The sequence below is a fragment of the Mytilus californianus genome, unplaced genomic scaffold, assembly GCF_021869535.1.
Source record: "Mytilus californianus isolate M0D057914Y unplaced genomic scaffold, xbMytCali1.0.p SCAF_6, whole genome shotgun sequence".
Lineage (NCBI taxonomy): Eukaryota > Metazoa > Mollusca > Bivalvia > Mytilida > Mytilidae > Mytilus > Mytilus californianus.
The window spans coordinates 81,084,744-81,110,960 of NW_026262712.1; the positions used below are offsets into that span (position 1 = coordinate 81,084,744).

At 31.8% G+C, this 26,217-nt stretch overlaps 1 protein-coding gene across 1 annotated transcript in view; it reads right to left on the reverse strand.

Annotated features, from left to right (window-relative positions):
• The window catches only part of LOC127704450 (uncharacterized), a 44,511-nt gene extending 20,324 nt beyond the window's left edge, over nucleotides 1-24,187 (reverse strand). Inside the window, exons 1-7 of the mRNA XM_052208535.1 lie at nucleotides 24,158-24,187; nucleotides 23,008-23,202; nucleotides 21,473-21,567; nucleotides 16,207-16,380; nucleotides 13,363-13,544; nucleotides 12,715-12,771; nucleotides 11,479-11,538 (exon numbers count right to left, since the gene is read on the reverse strand). Of these exons, the coding sequence (XP_052064495.1) occupies nucleotides 11,479-11,538; nucleotides 12,715-12,771; nucleotides 13,363-13,544; nucleotides 16,207-16,380; nucleotides 21,473-21,567; nucleotides 23,008-23,200 (761 nt within the window). The 5' untranslated portion in view covers nucleotides 23,201-23,202; nucleotides 24,158-24,187. The remainder of the gene's footprint in view (nucleotides 1-11,478; nucleotides 11,539-12,714; nucleotides 12,772-13,362; nucleotides 13,545-16,206; nucleotides 16,381-21,472; nucleotides 21,568-23,007; nucleotides 23,203-24,157) is intronic.
• Nucleotides 24,188-26,217: the final 2,030 nt, after the last annotated feature.

Consider the following 26,217-nt stretch of genomic DNA (forward strand, 5'->3'; position numbering starts at 1 on the left):
CTTTTGTAATTTTGATTATGTAAATGTTGAAATTAAAATAGCAATACTTTAACATGTTTCATAAGTTATGCAAATATTCAAAGTCAATGAACCATGACTGAGGTACATGGTTAAACAATTTCCATGTAAATGAGATGTGCCAAAGCTAATACAACTGCATACCAAATACCATTGAATTATTATAAGTCGTTCCCTTTAAACAAACCTAAACACAAACATTAACATATAAACTAGGTAAAAGTTTCAAAGTCAATGAACCATGAAGAGGGGGTGAGGCTATATAATATCCATGGAAACGATATTTGCAAATGCCAATAAATTTGCATACCAAATATCGTTTACTTAACATTAGCAGTTCATCTTAAACTGATCTAATCACAAACTAATACATGTAAACTAAGCAAAAGTTTCTAAGTCGATAGACAATGACTGAGGGGGCGGGGCCAAATATTCTCCATGGTAATGAGATGTGCTAATGCTTATACAACTGAATACCAATTAACATTTGCCTACCCTAAATGGTTCCCCTTGAACTGACCTAATCACAAACTAATACATGTTAACTTAGCAAAATTCTCAAAGTCAATAGACCATGACTAAGGGATCATAGATTTATTCTTACGAGGAAGCTCCGAGCATGCTTGGAGGATGCTCGGAGCTTTTCAGTAGGCTCTTCTCAGCAGTTAATGTGACAATAATTATCATGATCCATTAAGATGTCAATCAAATCTATAGCACTTTTATAATAAGGAAAGTAGAGCATTATAGAGGAAGCTCCATTAACACCTGTGTAAACATCTGGTTTATTCAAACAAATCTTGCATTAATTTTACAAAACTATAAAATAGATGAGAAATTCTTCAATATTACTGTACAATGCTTGGTATCAAGTCTTCACAGAAAGAAAATGATTTCAAAACATTTTCTTAATAATCATCATTCTTTTTCAATACACATGATATAAAAAAACACTCAAATTTTATATTTGAAATATAAATATATTTTAAATTTATACTATATAAAATGAAATATAAAAGTCATCAAAGACGCAAACTATGGTTATTGATTTATAACCATACTACCAAAACATAGTACATTCAGTTTCATACGAAAAAGGGTTGATCTTTTTTATATTCCATTTAATTTGACAGTTGTTTGAAATAAATCCTCCATTTCATTGCAGAAAATTTTTTTGAGACGCAAACATGTTTCTTGGGTGTTTCAAAGCAATAAAAATATATTATATTCTACAGGGAAAAAAGGGGGAGAGAATTTGATTGGTTAACTTCTGGTGATGTTTACTTTCTTATATGCACTGAAAAGTTATGCTATATTTTCACTGTAGTACAGGACATTTATTTATGTCAAGTATTTCTTTATTTAAAGCATAGATAAATTCTGCACATATTTTTGGAATATAACAATCATGACAATTAAACAAAGACTTATAGGGGGAAAATAATTTTACTCATGCCAAGTATTTCTTAATTTAAAACAAAGCTAAATCTGCACAATTAAAATAAAATGCCAAGTAAAGAGAGACGTACTAGAGGGAAAACAATGGTGGTATTACCCCCTCAAACCAGGCATCCACTAATGAATTAAAACTTTTCTTAAAGTAGCCATAATTTTCTATAAAAGAACTTAGTTTGCTATTTAAAAAAAACATATTACCATTGTTTAGTTAGGGGCATTACTTAAACAAGTAATTTTCTAAATTACCTATACAAGTTATGTTGAAAACAAGGCTGTTTCAAATATTACTTCTATATCATGAATAAGTAACTTCTGTTAATATTATTTTTATAGGTGTTCATTCATACAGGTTTTACTAGCTTTAACAAATTTTCACAGACATCTGGTTATTTTCCCCATGAAATATACTTGAAAAGCTATTTAAATCCTCAACAAGCACTAATTGCTTTTCTGATGCCACACTTCTTGGTCAAAGATTGGCCTCTTGGGGCTATTATAATATCATTTCCCCTTAAAATCTTAGAGATAGACAGTTATAACTAGATATGGAACCTTTAATTAAGACTTGAAGTTATTTATAATTTGAATCTTAATCGAAAGCAATTACATATATTCCTTAAATAATTGTAAGTACTAAGTTTTTTGAAGTTGTATAAAATAATTTATTAAAGTAATATTTTTATCATTATTTTTTAAAGTAACCTCTCTATACTCATCTAAAGTTGGATAAATACTTAATTTTATTTAATGAAATGACATAAAAATTCTTGAAAACTACATTTAGTCCATGCTTTATTTGTCATTTAAAATAACTATTGAGTTATTAAATAATTTTTAAAAACAAAAAATATTTATAAAAGTGACTAAAAAAAATTACTGACTGTTGTTTGTGTCTTGATAACTTTTATGTAGCATAATATCTATTTTTAAATCATATCATCTAATTATAAAATTTGAGAATTTTTTTATTTTATTTTATTTTTTTATTATAAAAAAAGGAATGATTATTAAATATAATAAGAAAATATTTAAATGACTTTTACTTTTTGTGGAGACTTGAGATTTCTTTCTAAGCATTACACAGCATTACACAGCACTGTTGAAGAATTTCTAATCTATTTTATAGTTTTGTAAAATTTAATGCAAAATGTATTAGAATAGACCAGATGTTTACACAGGTGTTTATGGAGCATCCTCTATAATGCTCTACTTTCCTTATCATAGAAGTGGTGTAGATTTGATTGACATCTTAATGGATCATGATAATTATTGTCACATTAACTGCTGAGAAGAGCCTACTTAAAAAGCTCCGAGCATCCTCCGAGCATGCTCGGAGCTTCCTCGTAAGAATAAATCTATGATCCCTAAGGGAGCCAAATAATCTCCATGGAAATAAGATATGCCAATGCTTATACAACTGCATACCAAATATCATTGACCTACCACTAGTGGTTCCCCATAAACTGACCTAATCACAAACTAATACATGTAAAATAAGCAAAAGTTTCAAAGTCAATAGACCATGACTGAGGGGGCAGGGCCAAATAATCTCCATGGAAATGAGATGTGCCAATGCTAATACAACTGCATACCAAATATGATTGACCTACCACTTGTGGTTCGCCATAAACTAGACCTAATCACAAACTAATACATTGTTGACGACGCCGCCGCCGCCAACGCCGGAAACAGCATACCTATGTCTCGCTTTTTGACTCAGTCAAGGCGAGACAAAAAATGAAATAGTGTGTTTTAAATATTTATCGCAGTTGTTAATCATAGTTGTGCATTTGTTTTTTAATCATATTATCTACGTAGAATATATATGCTGACTTAATTTGAATTTCTCAAAGATTTACCTTATTTTGAACGTTGTCGTGTTGTTTAAAGACTTCAATGTTGAATATTAAACTTGTCAGGTACAACTATAGAATGTTTTGCTTGATATAAAGTTAATGCATCATGTTAATCTATAACACCCGGAACTTATTTAACATTTAGTAAAAAAATTAGTTCCGGAACAAATTTTACAGTGCTGGAACATATTTTCTTAAAATATATATTTTAGGTAAAAATTTTCTGTGATATAAATTCCGGTGGAACATATTTCCTATGAAATAAGTTCCAGCGGAACAAATGTCACGCCGGAACATTTTTTTTGTTACAAAAAATAATCTTAATAGCAAAAAATAATTCAGATATTACTTGGAACTATGAGCAGGGTCAGGAACAAACTTCTAATGTTTGTTTTGAGGTTTATTGACTATTTATACTAGACATGCTAAATGAGAGAAAGAGAAATAAAAGAAAATTATAAATTTAAAAGACGAAAATACTGTTGGCACTTTAAAAGATTATTCTTAATTGTATGTTTTCTACAAGAATTGTAAAAACAAGTATAAACATACATATACTATGATCATAAAACAAAAAGACTTTTATATGTCAACATACGAAACGGTCTCCCACAAAAGATTATGTCAATCCAGTATGTCAAGTTTTTAAGGGTAAGTATGATAAGGGCCTTATTCGTCATCCAACATTAAATGGTATAGTAAATAAATATGAAGATATGTACAAGTAAAACAATAACAAAAGATACAGTATCAAGCTGTATGCTTGATTAAGTTTTGGTCAAATTTGTTGATTCTCTTATGTTGATGGCCTAATAGTGAACTTAAAGTAGCTTTGCAGAACTTATCACCTTCTTTATAACCAACGACGTCTATTATGATTTGAAAAAAAATGGCGGCAAAACTACTTTGTTTTCAGGCGCTTACAATAGGTCTTATATAACAAATTACCCGTCTCACGACTCTGAGTATTTTTCATCAAAAAATAAAATCAAGAAGTCCAATAAAACCAAATAATCTGAAAAAAGAAACATTTAATTGTTAAGGATACTCATTATTCAAATATAGAAAAAGAGGCGTGGGGCATTCCACATTGCAGTCCAACTACAATGAATAGACAAAATCTTCATCGACAACAAAAATAACCATACATATATGTGAAGCTTTACATTTTAAGGATCATTTTTGAAAAGATGTGAGATACCGTTGGAAATATATTAATTGTGTTCTTATATGTTTAAATTTTACTACGTTTCACTCTCTAGTCTCTACACTTTTCGATGCCTATTATGAACAAAAAACTTTCAGGTGGAAGCGGCCATACTTTTCTAACTCAAATAAACAAGCAAACAACCAAAGAAAAAGCCAACGAAAATTCCGATATCTGTTTGAAAAAAAATAATCGATAAAAAGACATTACCCCCAATTTCCAGTTTTAATACTTTCCCCCCAAAAAAATTGGTAAATCTAAAAAAGGTATAAGCCTTTTATAATTTTTGTTATCTACTACAATTTACATACAATTTTGAACGAATTGAACTACAAAGAGAAAACATTTTCCACTTTCATCAGCTATGAGATGGCTAGCTTTTTAGAAAAGCTATTACTTGTTCAGTTTATAAGAATTCATAATTGAAAGGGTTATTTGCATGAGTATAGATCAATTGCTTTTCTTTCACCCAAGCCATGCATATACTCAGAGGACAAAAAGGATAAAAAACTTGAACACAAGTACAGTATAAGTAAACTTTTTGAAAATAAAATAGTTCCCTACTTTACCATCTTACTATTTTATGACGTATTAGGACCTAAATTAAATAAAAAATTTGCAAAGTTTTAAAATATCCAGTTACCTTTAAAGAATAATGATAAGATCCGAAATAAGGTAACTTTAAACTGTGAAGGAAAACATGTATATATGATGAATCGTTCTAAACCCCAACCCTTTTACATAAGTCTTATAAAATAACCTTCTCATTATAAATTCTGATGTACGTATAGCACCTTTAACTAACAATTATAAGAAAGTTTAATTTAAGACCACTTAAATTCTAAATTCTTATTTGTAAATATATCCAGTTCTTACTTAACTTATTCTTACACTTCAGCACATTATGAATATTATTTTTAAAATTTTATGATGACAATCCTATGAATTAGTTATAATATTAATTATTTAGTTATTATTATTGCCTATATTCAGTCATCTGTACATAATTAAACGTTTCCTTATGTTCTAAGGTGTATATAGTTGCTACAATTATACCCTATGGGTAGTTTTGTTTCTCCTTAAAATCGTTCTTCTCCAGTATTACCATGATTACAAGCCTGAACGAATTTCAATGAGAAAATAAATTCTGAATAATGAATTTGACTCCATTTTTCTGTCAGTTTTCTGTACCAATCAAGACCGACCCCCCTTTCACAAACGGGCTAAAATAATGCACACATTGAACTCCCGTCATTTATCATATTTGTTTTTTTTTCTTAACATTTTCAGGTAGTAAGATTTGGTTTTAAATCGAGCTCATGATCGAGAAATTATGAACTTTTTGGTCTTACAGAAAACATGTTATTTCATATCAATTTAATGTTGTTTTTGCAAGACTCATAATCAAGAACAGCGAGAAAGACTATTTCGCAGACTTTTGAAAGATACTCAGTCCGTTCTTACAAAGAATAAGTCCTTATGCACAAATGTTAAATAAAAATAAAACAAAAACTTGCCCATAAGCCAAACCAAAGAAAGAAACCAATAAAAGCACGTACTCTACCAAGATATTAGACTTATCAAAACAAAACAAAAAACACTTTGTATGTTTATATTAAATAAAATATGATATTCGTTTATTTAATTGATGTTGGAAAGGAGAAAAAATTCACGAAGAAAAACAAAAACGAACTGATAATAGACAAACTATAAAACAATATCAATTGTTATTTCTTTTACTTTAGAACTGCAGAACGTATAATAACAAAATTAATTTAGCTGACTCATTACACATAAACTGTATAAAAATACATTAAATGGGACTTTTGAGGTTTTTTTCTCCATTGTCGTTAAAGTCAATACACAAAGTATTTAATTACATAAATCAATTTCGAAAAAACTTTAAAATTTCGCATTATTAAATTTTTATTAAAAACACTGTTTTAATAACATAATATTCATAAGATAGATTAATAAAATATTGAATCTGAATATTCATAAGCAATAAGGATAATCCAATCAATTTTGTTGATTGGATTATTCACGGCTGAGTAGTTGTGAATCAGTGACACGTGCCCTCATTATTTTATAAAAATATTGAATATCTATTTAAGTTCGTTTTCAAAATATTCCAAAAGTTTCCACTAAAATAGACAACGTGAAAAGAATGTAAACATTTTTCCTGTGTGCATATACGATGACTTTAAAAGAGTCCTGGGTGCACTTTGTATGTCCTGAGTGCACTCAGGAGGTCCTGGGCAGTGTTTAGACATACCCTTTGATTTGCAACTGTATTTTTTCTGTTTTGGCACATACTTATATATGAACCTCATTAAATTCGATCTCAAAATAGCGAATATAAAGGAACAGATATTTTAAAGTCTTAGTAAATTCCATTGAGCACAAAACTAATCCAAATTCGATTTCAATTATTTCGTGATTCTAAAATACGTTTTTTTTGTGGCAGAAATTGCAATTATTTTTTTTATCTGATATGACTTTGAAACACTGATTTAAGATTTATATTGTCCACAAAATATCATAAAATACAAGGTTGTTAATTGTTTAATTATGTCGTAATTTGCTTGGTCAGTGGCGGATTCAGGAGCTGACATATCGCTTCCCCTTTGATTGGATAATATATCATTTTTAGCATAATTAAAATCATCATTTTTTTTATCCTGGCTACACGTGGCGTTATTTCTCCGTCTGTATAACACAGCTAGTGAATTAGTCTAAATATCCATCCAATGCATAGTCCCTGGCCAACAATAGCAACAACGTCCTTTTGATGATCAATTCATTATAAAAAAAAACAACTAAACTCTCTAAACTAAACTATGTGGACAGTGGGTCATCGCACACAGGTTTGTTTAACAAGACAGCTGATTGGATAAATGTGATATATTGTCACGCCTACATTAAACTGTTGTCCAATCAAATGCCAGCAGAAACCTGTCAATAAAAAGGTTATTGCAAGCGTGGATAAGTTAGAGATTTGATTGTGTATTCGATATTTGAACATAAAGTTAGATAATCACTATTCATTTAGAATTAAATTGCGAAGAAAGTGTTCGCGTAACAACCCTCCCCTTTTCCCATTTTCGCCTTCTTATTTTTACACTTTCTTTTTTAACAGAAAAGTATTAAATATGAGCGTACTGCAAGTTTCTGAATTTTACAAGCATTCTATATAGCGACTTGTGATTTCCGGGAACGTCATATTTTCAAGATTTCACAGACCTCTGAAAAAGTTAGAACATACAAGTTTCATCTACCATTTGCAGAAAAAACAATACCAAATTATATTTGTAAATTGGAAGAGATTAAGAATTATAGTTTAATATCCGTACTAAAAATCGTCTGAAATATAACAAAACATATTTCTCTCTGCCTGAATGCAATCGAAAGCAAATTTTCATTTTATTCTTCATCTATTTGCAAAAGACGAAGAATTCTCCTTAAAACTGTAAATTATTAAACAGGCATACTAACTTTAAAGGATAAAATACAAGTTTGTACTACCATCCAAGGAAATAAGTGTTTCATAAAGTAACTAATCCTTAATTCACAACCGTCAAAACTCAGGACTCATTTTTGATATTTACCTGAGAGATCATAAAGGACATACATCTACCAAGAACTTATTATAACCAAAATGGCAAAAATGAAACAATATCTATTTTTTTTTTGGTAGACGAGTAGCAAATTGAATAAGGAAATGTTATTGAAAGAGAATTAAGATATATGATAATTTTTCCAAGCAAAGTGGCAAAAACATGCATATATAGAGTTACGTAGGTGCAAAACAAAACTATATATTAATAGTCAATTTCGACTATTTAATAAAGGATTATAGGTCGAACACGACACACGATTCTTGATTTCCAATGTACATGATTTAAAACCGTGTTTTTTCTTCTACAGATTGCATTTTGAAGAACACATGCTTGGCCATGATCGTTGAATGTTCAGCGTACAATATTACATAATATTCAGGATGATTTCAACAAAAAGCAAACGAAAAAGATTTATTTTTTTAAATCCGAGCATTCCTTAAATTCAACATTTAAAACCGTTTTGTTTTACGCAAAACATATAAAATTGAGAATGACTGATGTACTTTTTAATCTCTCTAACACTTAGGATTGGTAGTCCCGACAGCTTTCTCTCCATTAGTAAGGGAGGTCCTATTCGTAACAGTAAGCGAACACTGAAAAGTCACAGGACAGGAAGTGACAATTGTTTACGTATGTAAGAGAAATATCTTGAAAAATTACTTTGTATTACATATATTCTTTTTACAGTTTATGAAATAGTTCATTAGCCTTGGTAAATGAAGATTTATTAAATTTTAATCATGCAAATGATATAATATTTCTTAGCACCATGAAGCTGTTTAGGTACCAATCCACTTTGATAGTTTGTTTACTAAACAATTATTTGTTCATTTAATACATTTGTTTACAGAGTTGGTTTATATATACAATAGTTCAAGATACATACAAAATATATTTTTTTAAATAAGTATTTTCTCTTTTTCAAAGAAAATAGTCTCAGAAACTGAATTGTGACCTTTCGTCTGTGACCTTTTGTCCACAAGCACGCATTATTTATGAGTAAAGTTGGAACAAAGGTCAATTTGGCTCTGATTCGCAACAATTGTTCTCTTGTTAACATGACCTTTTTTGTCGACACGCGCTCGCCGTATCAGGCTAGAACAAACCAATGCATATCAATGTCACATGTGTCTTTTCCTCGACTGAATGTTATTAGCAATATTAATATTGGATACAATTGTAACGTAATGAATTGCATTTGATCCTAGTCCTAAGTTTAATTTTTGGTTGAATCAGTTGAACATCTAAGTGATCATCGATGTGCAATATTTGACACTGGACATTATTTTAGGAGCGATGCAATACAAATAATGTATTTCTATCAATCATTTACTTCAGTTAAAGACTTTTGAATGTAACAATATGGTACAAATCGATTTGATTTACTGAATTGCATATTTCTTTTTATCGAAATGAAAATATTATAAACTGCTCCCGGTTAATATAAATAAGAAGATGTGGTATGTGTGCCAAATAATCATCTCCATCCAAGTTACAAAGTATAAAACAATTATAGATTAAAAATACGGCCTCAACACGGAGCTTTGGCTCACACCGAACAGCAAGCTATAAGGGTCCCCAAAATGACTAGTGTAAAACAATTCAAAATGGAAAAACAAAGGTATAATCTATAAGTACAGTCATTTCGCTACGTTATTCTATAGCTTTTTGGTCAATTTCGAAAAAGCAAGTAAGCATCTCACTGTTTTTTAAATGAGAAGTAACGCTGGTGTTATAAAATAAATCTGATACGAAACAGAAATATAAACCGTACACAAGATTTTATCGATTGTTGTTTGATATTTTTCTATATGATTTATTCTTGTATTAGTTCTTGCTAAAAAAAACTTGATGATAAAAAAAAATCAAGAGAGGTATCGAAATCGGTCTTTATAGGTACCTAATGGTAAATATAAACTGTCAACTATATTCTTAAAATATTCTTTATTCTTGTTGCATTTTTTTTGAAAAAATAATGTTTTATTTGTCAATGTAATAATTTTACCCGGTAAATCCTTATATAAGATAAAACATGGAACTTTATTCATTTTACGTCCATAGATAAAACATCATAAGCGTTGCATGGGTAATTATTTAGATAGTTTATGACAACCCGTTTCGGTTGACTGCTTAGATAATCCGTTTATTGAAATGTAAATAACTTTCACCAAGCAACTGTCATCTGTATAATATTTAAAAATTTAAAGTAAATTAGATACTTAGAATATATTTTTCTTGACAAATTTTATATGGATCAGAACTATTATTTTACATTAGAAACAAAAAATGTTTAAGAAAATTTCAGAACATCTTTGGGATATATTACTTATCATTATATCTTTACGGGCGGAATGAATAAATACAGGACTACTTTATGTCAGAAAGCACGATTGCAAAGTTTTAATGACTAACACATTTCCCGGTTAAGACAATTAATCTTTTCTTATATAACCAATTAAATGTTAAAAATTCTATCGGGAAAAAATGAATTGTACGTTTGCATACGTTATTTAATGAAATAGATATACAGTATTACATTAAAAGACCACAAAAGAATATCCTCCTAGCTATGCCGATTTTATTCATAAAGGGGAGTAACCCCTGATAAACACAGATAAAGTGTCGCTCGTTTTATTTAAAATATTTAAATTCTTAACACGACTGAACACGATCTTACAGCAACTAAACAGATTTTTTACCTTTGGTCTTATTTTATCTGAACGTGATCTAATCAAGTCTTATTTGAACGCTAGAAGAATCTGTCTTGTTTATCTTGACCCGACTGATCTGACTGAACACGATATATCGGAACAGAGTCTGAAAGTCTAAACAGGTCTTAACGTTTTTCCCTAGCAGTAAATCAAGGCGATTAAGACTTGATCAGACCAAAATGACCGTTTCAGACTTAAATCTTGCTACTAGTGTAACAGCTGATACTGATGTCATGTGAGCTTAAAAGAAAGTACGAAAGAATCTAGTCAACTCTGTTTATATAATAAATATAATTTCATATGAATATGACACATTTTTTGTTGGTGTAACATTGAAATGCTGATTGTTTGTAATGAAAAATATACAAACAAAACCCAGCTAAATCCACAGAGTGGAACACAGCATGGTATGAACATACAGCTTATCATTTATGGTAGGTGTAAAAGTCAAATTAAAAAATATTATATATTTTTTATTGGACTGAAGACGTTTATGGCATACCATTTAGCACTGGTATCAACCCAACAGGTAAAATAAAATCTATCTAAGTTTATTAATATCAGGACACATTTATTAAATATTAACCCAGCAAGGACTGTACACATACCTTTTTCCTTGTGATTCTAGTTCTTTCTTAATTATAGTCTTGTCAGTAGATCTTTGTTTCCTAAAATATTGTAATGGCAATATACATGGCTTTTTTTTAGTTTATGGTGATGGTGTTCATAGAGCTCATAAATTCAGAAATGATCCATGTTAACTTATTTGATCCTTTGAATAAACTTATTTTTAATTTAACAATGTAGTGAGTTCTTTGAATGTTGCCTTTATAAGACTTACACTGATTTTGTTTTAATAGTTTAATACATAACTAAACATGTGTTACTATCCATTTTAGGCAATTTAAAAAGAGAGGTGAAAGATTCCAAGGGATATTTAAACTCTTAAGTCGAAAACAAACTGACAATGTGATGGCAAAAAATGAAAAAAACATCAAAAGACAAATAACAGTATACAAAATGAAACATAGAAAACAAAGACTGAGCAACACGAACCCCAACAAAAACCAGGGGTGCTGTCAGTTTACTTTTATGAAATGTATTAAATAGCTTAAATCTGATGAGTAAACAATATACCTTACCATATATGACATAGAAAAGAATGAAAGTTCAAGTCACTGAGTTTGTATTAGTCTCGAGCTCCAATTGCTCCTTGAAAAATGTTATTGTATCTGAAAAATTTGCTATCTATCTAGACAATTCTGTCCATTGTGTTTTTTTGCAACATTTCTCTTAAGCTTTTTTTTCTTACCTAGACTTATTAATTTTTCTATGTGATTGAACAAGGATGATTAAGTTAGCATTGTATTTAAGTTAACTGATATGATAGATGATAGTACTTAAACATAGATAATTTCATACAAAAATAGCACTTTGTATTCTAGTCCAAGGGATTCTTTTTGCTACTTTTGGTGTTTATACTAATGGCTTACAGATCAAGTTTGTCTTTATTGCTGGCTGGCATACTTCTGATGGAAGTATGGCTCTTGTACTTTCATGAAAGTTGTATTAGTCTAGATATATTTGTCACAATTGTATAATAAGTTACAGCTTTTCTGACTGGTCTCCTTTTTATATATTTAGTCCTTGAACAAAAAATTATTCTGGTCCCACTTGTAGGCTGTTGTCAGGTATAAGAAGTTATATATATATAATGATACCTTATTGATCGACTTTGCTTTTTATTCTGGTTGATTCAATTTTCATAGAATTATTGCTTGGTCCACATTATATTTACTATCTATAGTGTTTGTGACATATTGTGATCCTCAAGTGAAAATTACCTTGTTGCTTGAGATTCTTCTTCATTGATTATTGAATTACTAGCAGTTTTTTGTTTCCTGAAAATAAATACAATAATAAACATGAAATATTTTAAAATGAATGTTACAAAATTATACAAAACAAGTTCATGTGACCACAACTTCATGGTTAACTACCTTGAGCCAAAACTTTAACCTAACATTGCAGAGTTCTGGAAAAGTGGTGGCCCAAAGGTCCTAACCATCAAAACTTTAACCTAACATTGCAGAGTTCTGGAAAAGTGGTGGTCCGATGGTCCTAATCATCAAAATGTTGGAAAGGACAGACACAATTTTGGTATTTTGCAATAGAAATAATAGTGAGGACCCAGCCGATTTTCTTAAAGGACCACCAGGAATTTTTTTTTTTGAGAACTCTGTTAAACATTGGATGGACGGACACACAAACACTCTGACCTGAAAACACTGCACTCCTACTACCTAAGGTGGAGCTTAAAAATGCAAACAATTGGTTAAAAGTGTTATAAAGGTCTATATTTGTTGAACTAGTGCTGTTGAGTTGCTGTCTCATTCATATTAAACACCCCTCTCTATTCAAGGCAAAACACAATGAAACCTTTTCAACCTTTCAGTAATAAATATTATCAATTAGCACAAGACTTTAATTACCTTTTCAAGGAAAACTTTTTCCAACGAATTGCTTTTGCCATACGATTGCTGACTTGATTTTTGGTATCACTTGAGCTGTCTAAGTCTGGGAAACTGTTTACCACATCAATAACTGCCCTTCCAAATAACAGATCTTTCTTACTTTTGAGGTCATATTGTTCAATAGTATTGATGATGTATTTCTGGATAAAACAGGTCTTAATATACATTTACTATATTAAATTTTTAGTTTGATAATATGAAACAAACTTCTGGTAAAATATTATAATTAATTGAGATTTGTAAAAAAAGATCTAACAGGTGAGCTTTGAGTCAGATTTGAAGAATCTTCAAATTAACCTATAAGAACATGTCTTGATCAACCTCTGCTTTTACAGACCATCTTGGTTTGGAAGGTTATTAGTTTTTGCAACTGCTTTCTAAAATTCATAGAAAATAAACCTATTTTGTACGACCATTTACTGGTGGCTCAATAGAATAGAGAATGGAAACCGAATTAAAAACAAGTGTGCACACACTGAAATGTCTCACCTTCTTTACTAACCATTGATTTTATGTTGATAGTCCTAAATATAAAGTTTTACTACAAGTAACACATAAACTTAACATGATCCAAGAAAATGAGGTCAAGGTCAGATAAACCAAACGAGAAATACATGTACACCTTACAATCATTCAATAAACCAAACATAGTTGACCTATTGCTTATAGTTTCTAAGAAACAGTCTTAACCAAGAAAACTTAACATTGACTAATGAACCATGAAAATGAGGTCAAGGTTAGATGAACCATGCCAGGCAGACATGTACACCTTACAATCAATTTATGCATTAAATATAGTTGACCTATTGCTTATAGTATCTAAGAAACAAACTTAACCATGAAAACTTAACATTGACCAATGAACCATGAAAATGAGGTCAAGGTCAGATGATACCTGCCAGACAGACATATACACCTTACAATCCTTCCATACAACAAATATAGTTGATCTATTGCTTATAGTTGAAGAAAAACAGACCAAAACACAAAAACTTAACACTGAGAAATGAACCGTGAAAATGAGGTCAAGCTCAAATAAAACCTGCCAGACTGACATGTACATCATAAAATATTTCCATACACCAAATATAGTTGACCTATTGCATTTAGTATTAGAAAAAAAGACCAAAACTCAAAAACTTAACTTTGACCACTGAACCATGAAAATGAGGTCAAGGTCAGATGACACCTACCAGTTGGACATGTACACCTTACAATTATTCTATATACCAAATATAGTAGACCTACTGCTTATAGTATCTGATAAATGGACTTGACCACGAAAACTTAACCTTGTTCACTGATTCATGAAATGAGGTCGAGGTCAAATGAAAATTGTCTGACAGGCATGAGGACCTTGCAAGGTACGCACATACTAAATATAGTTATCCTATTACTCATAATAAGAAAGAAATTAACATTACAAAAAATGTTGACTTTTTTTTCAAGTAGTACCTGAACCATGAAAATGAGGTCAAGGACAATGGACATATGACAGACGGAAACTTCATAACATAAGGCATCTATATACAAAGTATGAAGCATGCAGGTCTTCTAGCTTCTAAAATATAAAGCTTTTAAGAAGTTAGCTAATGCCACCGCCGCTGCCGCCGGATCACTATCCCTATGTTGAGCTTTCTGCGACAAAAGTCGCAGGCTCGACAAAAACACACAAGACTAACAAAGGCTAGAGGTTCCGGACTTGAGACAGACTTTAAAATGCAGCAGGGTTAAGCATGTTTTGTGAGATTTCAACCCTACCCCATATACTTCTAGCCAATGTGGAATAAACAAACTAACAGCAAAACTCACAGTAATACTCAGTTCAAAAGAAGTCAGAGTCCAATGTTAGAATAGGTAAGAGAAGAAACTAAGCAAAATGACAATGACCAACATACATTAACAAAGGACTACTAGCAGTTACTGACATGCCAGCTCCAGACTTCAATTAAACTGATTGAAAGATTATGTTTTCATCATATGAAAATCAACCACAGTCCCTCCCGTTAAAAGTTTAGTATCATGCCATCATAAATTATATGAGAAGAACATAGCCCTTATCATGCCAACAACTGGTTTTAGAATCAATGTGTTTATTTTTGTACAGTAGAACCAATCTGTAGTTTTAATAAAGATTGGTTCTACTGTACAAAATTAGTGTAAAATAAAGAGTCTCATTAAAAAACATTTCCTCCTTTAGTTAAAAAAATCATGTTCTACAAATGGTTTTTTTTTTGCATTTAAGCCAATGTTTTAGAGTGTTTTTTTAACATTTACAAGAAATTTTAAGTGAAACCAAAACTAGTAAACCCCATTTTTTTACAATATTTTGTGAAAAAAAAAAACATTTTGAGCTATTCCTCACTAATGATGCCCCAGTAATAAGTGTTTGGTAAATGGGAAATTGATGTTCAATGAATATGAAAATGCATTACATGGTATAACATGATCACATGAAGGTTGATCCCAAATTTCAGGATGCCCTGATTTGCAGTTCCTGAGAAAAATGTGATAGCAATTTCATGGGACAGAAGAAAAGATAGACAGACCAACAGAGGTAAACAAATAGACGTCCCTAATTAGACCTGGAGTATAATGACACACTCAGTATTTATTCATTGTTTGGAAAAAATCTGGAACATATTGATCAGTGCTACAAAGGATAATTGCTTTTGGTCAATATCCTCCTACATACAATTTTTGTGTTTCAATATATCAAAATGTTATTCTATATAACTGATCATCACTTATGTTTACCCTCAAACATAACCTTTTAATTGACCTAGGCAGTCATGTTCATACCTGCATCACAGAATGAGCTAATGATCCCCTTGTAAAATATTCAATGGTTTCTGACTTCATTCGAAGAAAATCTAGTTCACTAGTCTGAACTGCCACTGATTCATGTTGGGCATAGCAGGCACAAGATTTTCCCAACTGATAATTTATACAGCATACACAGTTAAACGGACACATCTGAAAAAAGAAATAGCTATTAATTGAAATATGTCTTACTTACATTTGTATCTAAACAACTGATAAATTATTTATTTACTCGTTTATTTCTTATTCTACTCTACATAAAATTCTGATTTATTTGGTTAATTCTTTATCATTATTACATTTTCTTTAAATATTACAGCATATACATGTGTTCACATAGATTATAAGTTATTACACTCAAACATTTTACTTAATTCAAATTAATATAAAGCACTAATGATAAACAAATGGTATGCACATATCTCACATAACCTAAATTATTATGTTTACAGACATGTTTACAACTTACAGAAAGATGTGACAAATCAGCATTTTAGGAATAACAGTGCATGTACTGTGTTTGAAGAGTTTGAAGAGTTGCCACAGTCAGTTGGGGATTTGACAATCACAATGCAGTTTTATTACATTTCTATAACTACATACTGGGAAGACACAAGGATTGATATTTGCAACATTCAAATCCTGAATTGACAGTGACAAACTTGTGAAATATTCAAAATTAAACCTTTGAATTATCCTGGAACATTGATTGCCAGTGTAATGTTGTGACCAGTAACTCCTGACTATCAACTGAGTACCAAGGGATGGAAGGATAAGATGGAACATTGATTGCCATAGTGTAATGTTGTGACCAATAACTCCCGACCATCAACTAAGTACCAAGAGATGGAAGGATAAGGTGGAACATTGATTGCCATAGTGTAATGTTGTGACCAATAACTCCTGACTATCAACTAAGTACCAAGGGATGGAAGGATAAGGTGGAACATTGATTGCCATAGTGTAATGTTGTGACCAATAACTCCCAACCATCAACTAAGTACCAAGAGATGGAAGGATAAGGTGGAACATTGACTGCCATAGTGTAATGTTGTGACCAATAACTCCTGACCATCAACTAAGTACCAAGGGATGGAAGGATAAGGTTGAACATTGATTGCCATAGTGTATGTTGTGACCAATAACTCCCGACCATCAACTAAGTGCCAAGGGATGGAAGGATAAGGTGGAACATTGATTGCCAGTGTTATGTTGTGACCAATAACTCCTGACCATCAACTAAGTACCAAGGGATGGAAGGATAAGGTTGAAAATTGATTGCCATAGTGTATGTTGTGACCAATAACTCCCGACCATCAACTTAGTACCAAGGGATGGAAGGATAAGGTGGAACATTGATAGCCATAGTGTAATGTTGTGACCAATAACTCCTGATTATCTACTAAGTACCAAGGGATGGAAGGATAAGGTGGAACATTGATTGCCATAGTGTAAAGTTGTGACCAATAACTCCTGACCATCTACTAAGTACCAAGGGATGGAAGGATAAGGTGGAACATTGATTGCCATAGTGTAATGTTGTGACCAATAACTCCCCACCATCTACTAAATACCAAGGGATGGAAGGATAAGGTGGAACATTGATTGCCATAGTGTAATGTTGTGACCAATAACTCCTGACTATCAACTGAGTACCAAGGGATGGAAGGATAAGGTGAAACATTGATTGCCATAGTGCATGTTGTGACCAATAACTCCCGACCATCAACTAAGTACCAAGGGATGGAAGGATAAGGTGGAACATTGATTGCCAGTGTAATGTTGTGACCAATAACTCCTGACTATCAACTGAGTACCAAGGGATGGAAGGATAAGGTGGAACATTGATTGCCATAGTGTAATGTTGTGACCAATAACTCCTGACAATCTACTAAGTACCAAGGAATGGAAGGATAAGGTGGAACATTGATTGCCATAGTGTAATGTTGTGACCAATAACTCCCGACCATCAACTAAGTACCAAGGGATGGAAGGATAAGGTGGAACATCGATTGCCATAGTGTAATGTTGTGGCCAATAACTCCTGACCATATACTAAGTACCTAGGGATGGAAGGATAAGGTGGAACATCGATTGCCATTGTGTAATGTTGTGGCCAATAACTCCTGACCATCAACTAAGTACCAAGGAATGGAAGGATAAGGTGGAACATTGATTGCCATAGTGTAATGTTGTGGCCAATAACTCCTGACCATCTACTAAGTACCAAGGGATGGAAGGATAAGGTGGAACATCGATTGCCATAGTGTAATGTTGTGGCCAATAACTCCTGACCATCTACTAAGTACCAAGGGATGGAAGGATAAGGTGGAACATCGATTGCCATAGTGTAATGTTGTGGCCAATAACTCCTGACCATCTACTAAGTACCAAGGGATGGAAGGATAAGGTGGAACATTGATTGCCATAGTGTAATGTTGTGGCCAATAACTCCTGACCATCAACTAAGTACCAAGGGATGGAAGGATAAGGTGGAACATTGATTGCCATAGTGTAATGTTGTGACCAATAACTCCTGACCATCAACTTAGAACCAAGGAATGGAAGGATAAGGTGAAACATTGATTGCCATAGTGTAATGTTGTGGCTAATAACTCCTGACCATCAACTAAGTACCAATGGATGGAAGGATAAGGTGGAACATTGATTGCCATAGTGTAATGTTGTGACCAATAACTCCTGACCATCTACTAAGTACCAAGGGATGGAAGGATACGGTGGAATATTGATTGCCATAGTGTAATGTTGTGACCAATAACTCCTGACCATCAACTTAGTACCAAGGAATGGAAGGATAAGGTGGAACATTGATTGCCATAGTGTAATGTTGTGGCCAATAACTCCTGACCATCAACTTAGCACCAAGGAATGGAAGGATAAGGTGGAACATTGATTGCCATAGTGTAATGTTGTGGCCAATAACTCCTGACCATCAACTAAGTACCAAGGGATGGAAGGATAAGGTGGAACATTGATTGCCATAGTGTAATGTTGTGACCAATAACTTCTGACCATCTACTAAGTACCAAGGGATGGAAGGATAAGGTGGAACATTGATTGTCATAGTGTTATGTTGTGACCAATAACTCCCATCCATCAACTAAGTACCAAGGGATGGAAGGATAAGGTGATAGCAATATAGGGTATATAACTTACATTTCTCATTTGTTTAATATATATATAGCAGATCTTAAAAATTCTAGAAATATCATGATAATAGAAAGACCTTATCATAATTTCACCCCCCAAGGGTGACTGGGGAATAGAAATATATAGTTACCATTGGTATTCCTCTGACCAGCGGTAAAACCCTTGCTAAAGTGGGGCGTCCGTTTGGCTGTGTGGGATGTAAAAATTTGCAGCCACGTCCGGTCAGAACAGGGACGTTAAATCTGATGCCTCGTGTGAAGAGAGTGCCATGTTCTTTGCACGTTAAGAACCCATGCAACAACTCTTTGAGGGGTCTGTAGGTGGCCTGTTGCAAGGCTAAATTTCTGTCCTTATCCAATATACTCTCATTTTCCTGTGGCAGTCCAAATTTCCCTGACCTTCATCCAAGACGGCCTCTATTACAGGACCTACCTATTGTATTTATTGTTAACTTGTTTTCGTCCTGAACATGCATTAAATATTTGCCACTGGACGTTAAGCAGCCAACAATCAATCAATCAATCATTATTTCATTATAATCAGATGAAAACTATTTGATTGAATCTTGTTCCTTCTCTGCATGAAATACCATGTCTTATATTCTTATAAAATTTTTTAAAAAGATTTACCATAACCAATCCAATATTGTGTGATAGTTTTATTGCTGGATATACTTTATCAGTAAGTTTTAACAGGAGAGGAGTAACAACATGGTAGGTGTCACTGCTGGAGCATGCTGACCCTATACCACTGTTTTAGCTAGGGTTTGTGTTAATGAATCTTTATATTTATGTGGGCTGTTTTGGGGATTGTTGTTTGTCTTTTCAACAATTTTATTTTTGGCCATTGAATTGTCTGTTTTATTCCATTTATTGTTTATGATTGCCCCCTTTGTATTTTCTCCCTCTTTTAACACCCATTAAAAGTAAAGATGCTTATTATGTACACAGGCAACAGAGCTATGGAAAACTAGCAATACACAGATACATCTGTAATAACAAAAATTGAGATTAGTTTTCTAAGTGATGTCTCTTTGTAGCTAGTTTCCTTTATGATTTCTTGTTGTTTCTTTGGTATCTTTCCATTTTTCTTACAATTTGGTCAAAGCAATATCTTCAACAGTTTCATTTAATTGTTATTTCCTATGCCCAGATAAATCAGTAAAAGGAGACAATGAAGATCTGGTTTATGAACCATTCAGAACCAATAGCTATTCACACTTTTAACAAAAATACTAAGAATGGGCAACAAAACTAAATCAGGCAAAATGATAAATTTGTCCAAATTTTTTTTTATCAATTAAAGCTTATCATCAAACTTTAGTCAGGAAGTGTCTTTACAAGTCATGTAAAAAAGTGTTTTCCTAATTAGTAGCAATTCTCTGTAACCACTGACCACATTTTGACACACATATTCTCAGAATTTCCTGAAACCTTGTTAGTTGATAGCTATTGATAAACATACGTTGTTCAGTGGTTGTTGTTTGTTGGTGTGGTTCATAAGTGTTTCTCGTTTCTCGTTTTTTACATAGATTAGACCGTTGGTTTTTTCCTGTTTGAATTGTTTTACATAAGCCATTTTGGGGACCTTTATAGTTTTCTGTTCTGTGTGAAGGCCGTACTTTGACCTATAATTGTTTATGGTAATGGATATCCTTGGATTTTAGATTAAAATTACATATTATGACTTAAATAAATGACAAACTTAGAGTAGTTCTCATAAAAACATTTCAATTTTAATGAGATTTTGTTCATTAATATATAACATTTAATTGGTAAGACAAAAGATATTATTTGCTTTTCTTTTTTCACACATGTGCTCAGTAATTCAACTGACCTTCAAACTGAACAGTGGACGAGTTCATGTTATTTTTTATCAATGAAACAAAAGGTATGAAAGGTTGAAATTGCAAGTTCATACTTTTTCACAAAACTGTCATAATATAAAGCAGATATCTGTTTTGCTGTGACACAATACCACAGGATAGATAGTGGCATAATGATACCATTGGAAGCAGACTGTTAAGTCTTTTTGCTTGACCTAATGTAATAGCCCTAATACATGTTGTACTTACAATTACACGTCTACTGTAATCAGAGGCTTCACTCTGCTCAATGTAGGGATTATAAGGTGCTGCATTCACAGTAAGAATGTCATTTTCACTGGAACCTGATATAACAGATGTTGATAGATAGAAATTAAAACAGAATATTTCTAAAAAAATATTCAAAGAAACTTGAAATACAGGAAAAGGTTGTGTAAGTTTGATGGGTGCTACATGTATTATTCTTTTTTTTTGGTTGGAAAATAAGACTACTTTTTTATTTTTGTACATAAGTGACAAAACAAATAGATTTTGAAAATTCAAAACTGTGAAAAAATGGAAAGTATAATGTATTGGTTAATCAGGATTTTGTGTCTTTGAAATTGCAGTATCATACATTTTTGTTGAGCCTGCAACTTTTGTCGCAAAAGCGAGACAAAGCGATCCTACATTCCGTTGGCGGCGGCGTCCACAAATATTCACTCTGTGGTTAAAGTTTTTGAAATTTTAATAACTTTCTTAAAAACTATCCTGGATTTCTACCAAACTTGGACAGAAGCTTGTTTATGATCATAAGATAGTATCCAGAAGTAAATTAAATTTTGTAAAAAAAAACAAAATCCTGTTTATCCATATTTTACTTATAAATGGACTTAGTTTTTCTGCCAGTTAACATTACATTCACTCTGTGGTTAAAGTTTTAAAAATTTTAATAGCTTTCTTAAACTATCATGGATTTGTACCAAACTTGGACAGAAGTTTGTTTATGATCAAAAGCTAGTATCTAGAAGGAAATTTTGTAAAAACTTATTTCCTGTTTTTCCATATATTACTTATAAATGAACTTAGTTTTTCTTCCAGTTAACATTACATACAGTCTGCAGTTAAAGTTTTTAAAGCATTTATTAGATTCATAAACCATCCTGGATTTTTACCAAAATTTGTTCATTCAATAAATTTATATTTCAACTCTTTTATAAATCTATAGATTTGATTGCATACTGTATTCATTTTTTACAAGCATAACTTTTTTCATATTGTTTAATTTATCATTGCTATGTTCATTAAATAATTTTCTATTCATATACATTTTTTCCAAATATGTAAACCGAAGTACATGGGGGCAATGACACGAAGACAGTACAAAGTATCCCTATGCACTATTTGCAAATGTAAAAACTTTTGCGGGTAACAATAACTGCAGGTAACAATAAAAATATGATATGTATGAAATTAGGTCCCTCTCCGGAAATACATTATGGCAATTAGTCTCGGAAGTAACAATAATTATTTCTTATTGTTACTTTTTGCGGGTTACCGTAGCCAGTGCCTTGTAAGTATACATATAAATATTTTTATAAAGAATGCAAAGAAAACTGCAACAAAATCTGATAAAAATATATAATCGTACATGTACATCAAAACTTAAGAAAATAAGTGTTGTGATCTTCCCCTTTTGCATGTTTTCCAGGAACAAGTGCCTATCAATAATTTAAGCAGTATGAGTTTTTGTGGTAAAAGTTTGCATAATGAATATGAACCTGAATATAATATCACTACTTTACCTTTCTTTGTATTGTCATTTTTTGAAATTCTCCTGAAGACTGTTGTTCTCTTTTCATCATTTTCCAACAAACTTTCTTCTGCATCAGACTGAAAGCTGGTATTGGTAACAGGTTTACGAGCATTGGCCCTTTTCCTTCTTGACAACTTGCATGTTAACCCAATGTTTGTATGTTTGTGTTTGGTTGATGCCATAACTTAAACATAAAATTAAACAAAACTGTGTAATTAAATATTGTGTATATATACTTTAACACCTAACTGTCTGGCCTGCATACCAAGGAATCTTTATTATGGAATATTCCTTGGGTCTGAGACTACTATAATGTAGAAAGGCGTCAAAGAAAAAAATTAAAATAGCCTTTCAAGACGTCATTATTATTTGGACTACTATAACGTGTGTTATAGTAATCAGGTAATCTCAGCTTGGGTACCATTTTTCGTGGATTTTGTGGTTAAGGTTCATCATAACAAATGGACAAATATGGCCGTATTTTCACCTAAAAAACTACTCTGTGTACAGACTTACCTGTGCAGTTTGGAAAGTTTTAAGGCCTGGCATCTACTAGATATATAAAAGTTAAATTTATTTTGCATATCAGAAAGATAAAATCTTTTTTTGGATTATGATGGGCATTTTTTCTCCTTCCTGCAGAAGGTGTAAAAATAAACAAACACCTGAATTGCATTTGATACTGTCCACTCAGTTACTACCTTTAACTCACCTTTAGATGTGTAGATATCTATTGTCCATGCCAATCAAGGACAATCAATACAATACAAATCAGTTGTTACCTGAGAGGGAGCATCTCAAAATTATATCCCAACTTAGTTTATTTTTACACCTTCTGCAGGAATGGAAAAAAAATTTCCTATTCGCATGTTCCAGTATGTAGACTTTTGTTAAACCAGGAAATAAACATGATAAAGTATCCACAAAAATATTTAATGTACTGACCCGATATCATTCCATGACCAACTGATAAAAAGGATTTTTGTTTACCATTTCATGATTTGTAAGTTTTGAACAATTATGTCTGCACACCATGTACAAAGTTGAAATTAGGGGGTTAAAGTATTTCAGATTAACATCATTTTGTTGTATTTTTTTTTGGAAGAATTCTTGTTAAAAATTATCTATTTTAAAAATACCCGCGTGTTTCAGGTCCGTCGTCCTATTTCCTAACATATTGATTAAATAACAAATAATTTGATTGGTCAGGGATAAACAAGTATTTTGTTTCAAAAAGCTTGTCTGACTTTAACATTTATTTACATGCTATGGGGTGTTAAAAGATAACAGACTCTCGACATTTCTATGGAAACCCATTGTGCTCCTCTACTCATGTTCTTCTTCCTTTATTATATATAAAAAATAAGGGGAAAAACACGACATTCATTTTAAAAAAATGCTGTATGCATTGGAAAAAAAATCGTTTGTTGTTTAATAAAGTCCGAAAAAGACTGTTCTGAGAAAGACACATTCCCCAGAAACCGTATACAATGTGAGTGTTTGGTAATAAAGACGTATCTCATATCGATACTAACATTCCTGACACTAAACATCTATTTTTACATATTCTTTTCAGACCGATTTTAGTTGGTAATTTCTTTCCTGATCAGAAGATTTCTCTTGTTAATCGATCTTGATCCTGTCATGGAAGTAATATTGAAAGGAATAACAACGTCGTCACTTCAAAGGTTTCATCTGCGTTACCGCCCATCTTTCGATAACTCGTTAATTGGTTTAATATATGGCATGGTAATTGACTCTCGGCATGTGATAGATCAAATCACTGACACTTTTCGGTCATTTTCGTGTTCCCGGAAAATTACGAATAGACCAGTTGTTGTCGTATGTACGTACGAAGTAACCCGAATAGTTCACTCGTTACATTCCGCTGCTCTACGCTACCGAATAGAGTCAGTCATTCAATGTTGATTTTAGTCTATTTTTCCTATTTATGTCTTTTTCGATCTTAATAGTTTAGGCCGACAGTTATCACATATTGAATTTAAGAAAAAGGGTGGATCATTTTCAATTTTAATACTTAAAACCATGCAGTTAATTAAGAAGACATTTCTGAAAGTTAAGAAGATGATTGTACAAAAAATATGTTTCGACCCCCTTTTATTAAATACGAATAATCCAAGTCTTCCGTGTATACCAGGCAAATTAAATATTCACAATTTTAAACGTTTCTATTCTTTAATTTGTACATAAACAAATTCATATAAAATAAATTTGCGGTTAGACAGATAGCGTCAAGCTCGTTTTGTATGGTTGATTTTCTTTTTGCTGTAACGTGCTACATTAATATTAGTATTCAATTGTAAACACTTTTTTAAAATAGATATAAATTTAACATGTTTACGAACTTTTGATCCCGATTTTCATTGTCCAGTTTCAATAACGTAATCAATTACTTGAAAGTAAATATTTTTATAAATCTCGATAAACTTGGCACATTTCAACAGTAAAATATTCTATGTCTACATCTGTCTACATTATTTTGTTCAACATCATGTGAAGCCTGATCGATTCATCGGTATTTAACTATTTTACTCGGGATCCGCTTTTAACCGGAAAATACTTTTAGAACAGTTTAAAACAAACGGTAAAAAGCAAAAATATGCTAAATTAAATACAATTTTCCAAGCTAAACTGTTGTAGGTTGAACAATTCTCGTCCGTTTTTCAAGTTTTTTACATCATACGACTTCTTTCTGAAGGTAGAGGTTTTATATGATACAGCGCCACCTTCTTATTAATAAACCTCGGATTTCACACAGGTGCTTTATAATTACCGGACTCGATAAAATCACGTGACTGATAAGAAATTCCAGATGCCATTTTACAACCGCGGTATCACAGATAGTAACCAAAGGGGTCTTGCCGCTGAGACTATAATTGGATAAAATCATATGACTTTAGTACAGAGCTCTGCAGGCTGTTAATACATGCTAATTAGTCGTTGTTATTCCTTTTAAATATTACTTCCATGATCCTGTAATATTGTATTTGAAATCAATAAATATATTCGTATTAATTCCAACCAGCTTGTAGATGTACATGTTGTTTACATAAATGATTTTGGATATAGACATTACACAAAGGTGTCAATATTTACACACCCATCGATAAGTTGTCATAAATCACGCATGTTGAAGCTGGGGTTAACCACTTTAGGAAGTCAAATCAAGCTGTGCCTT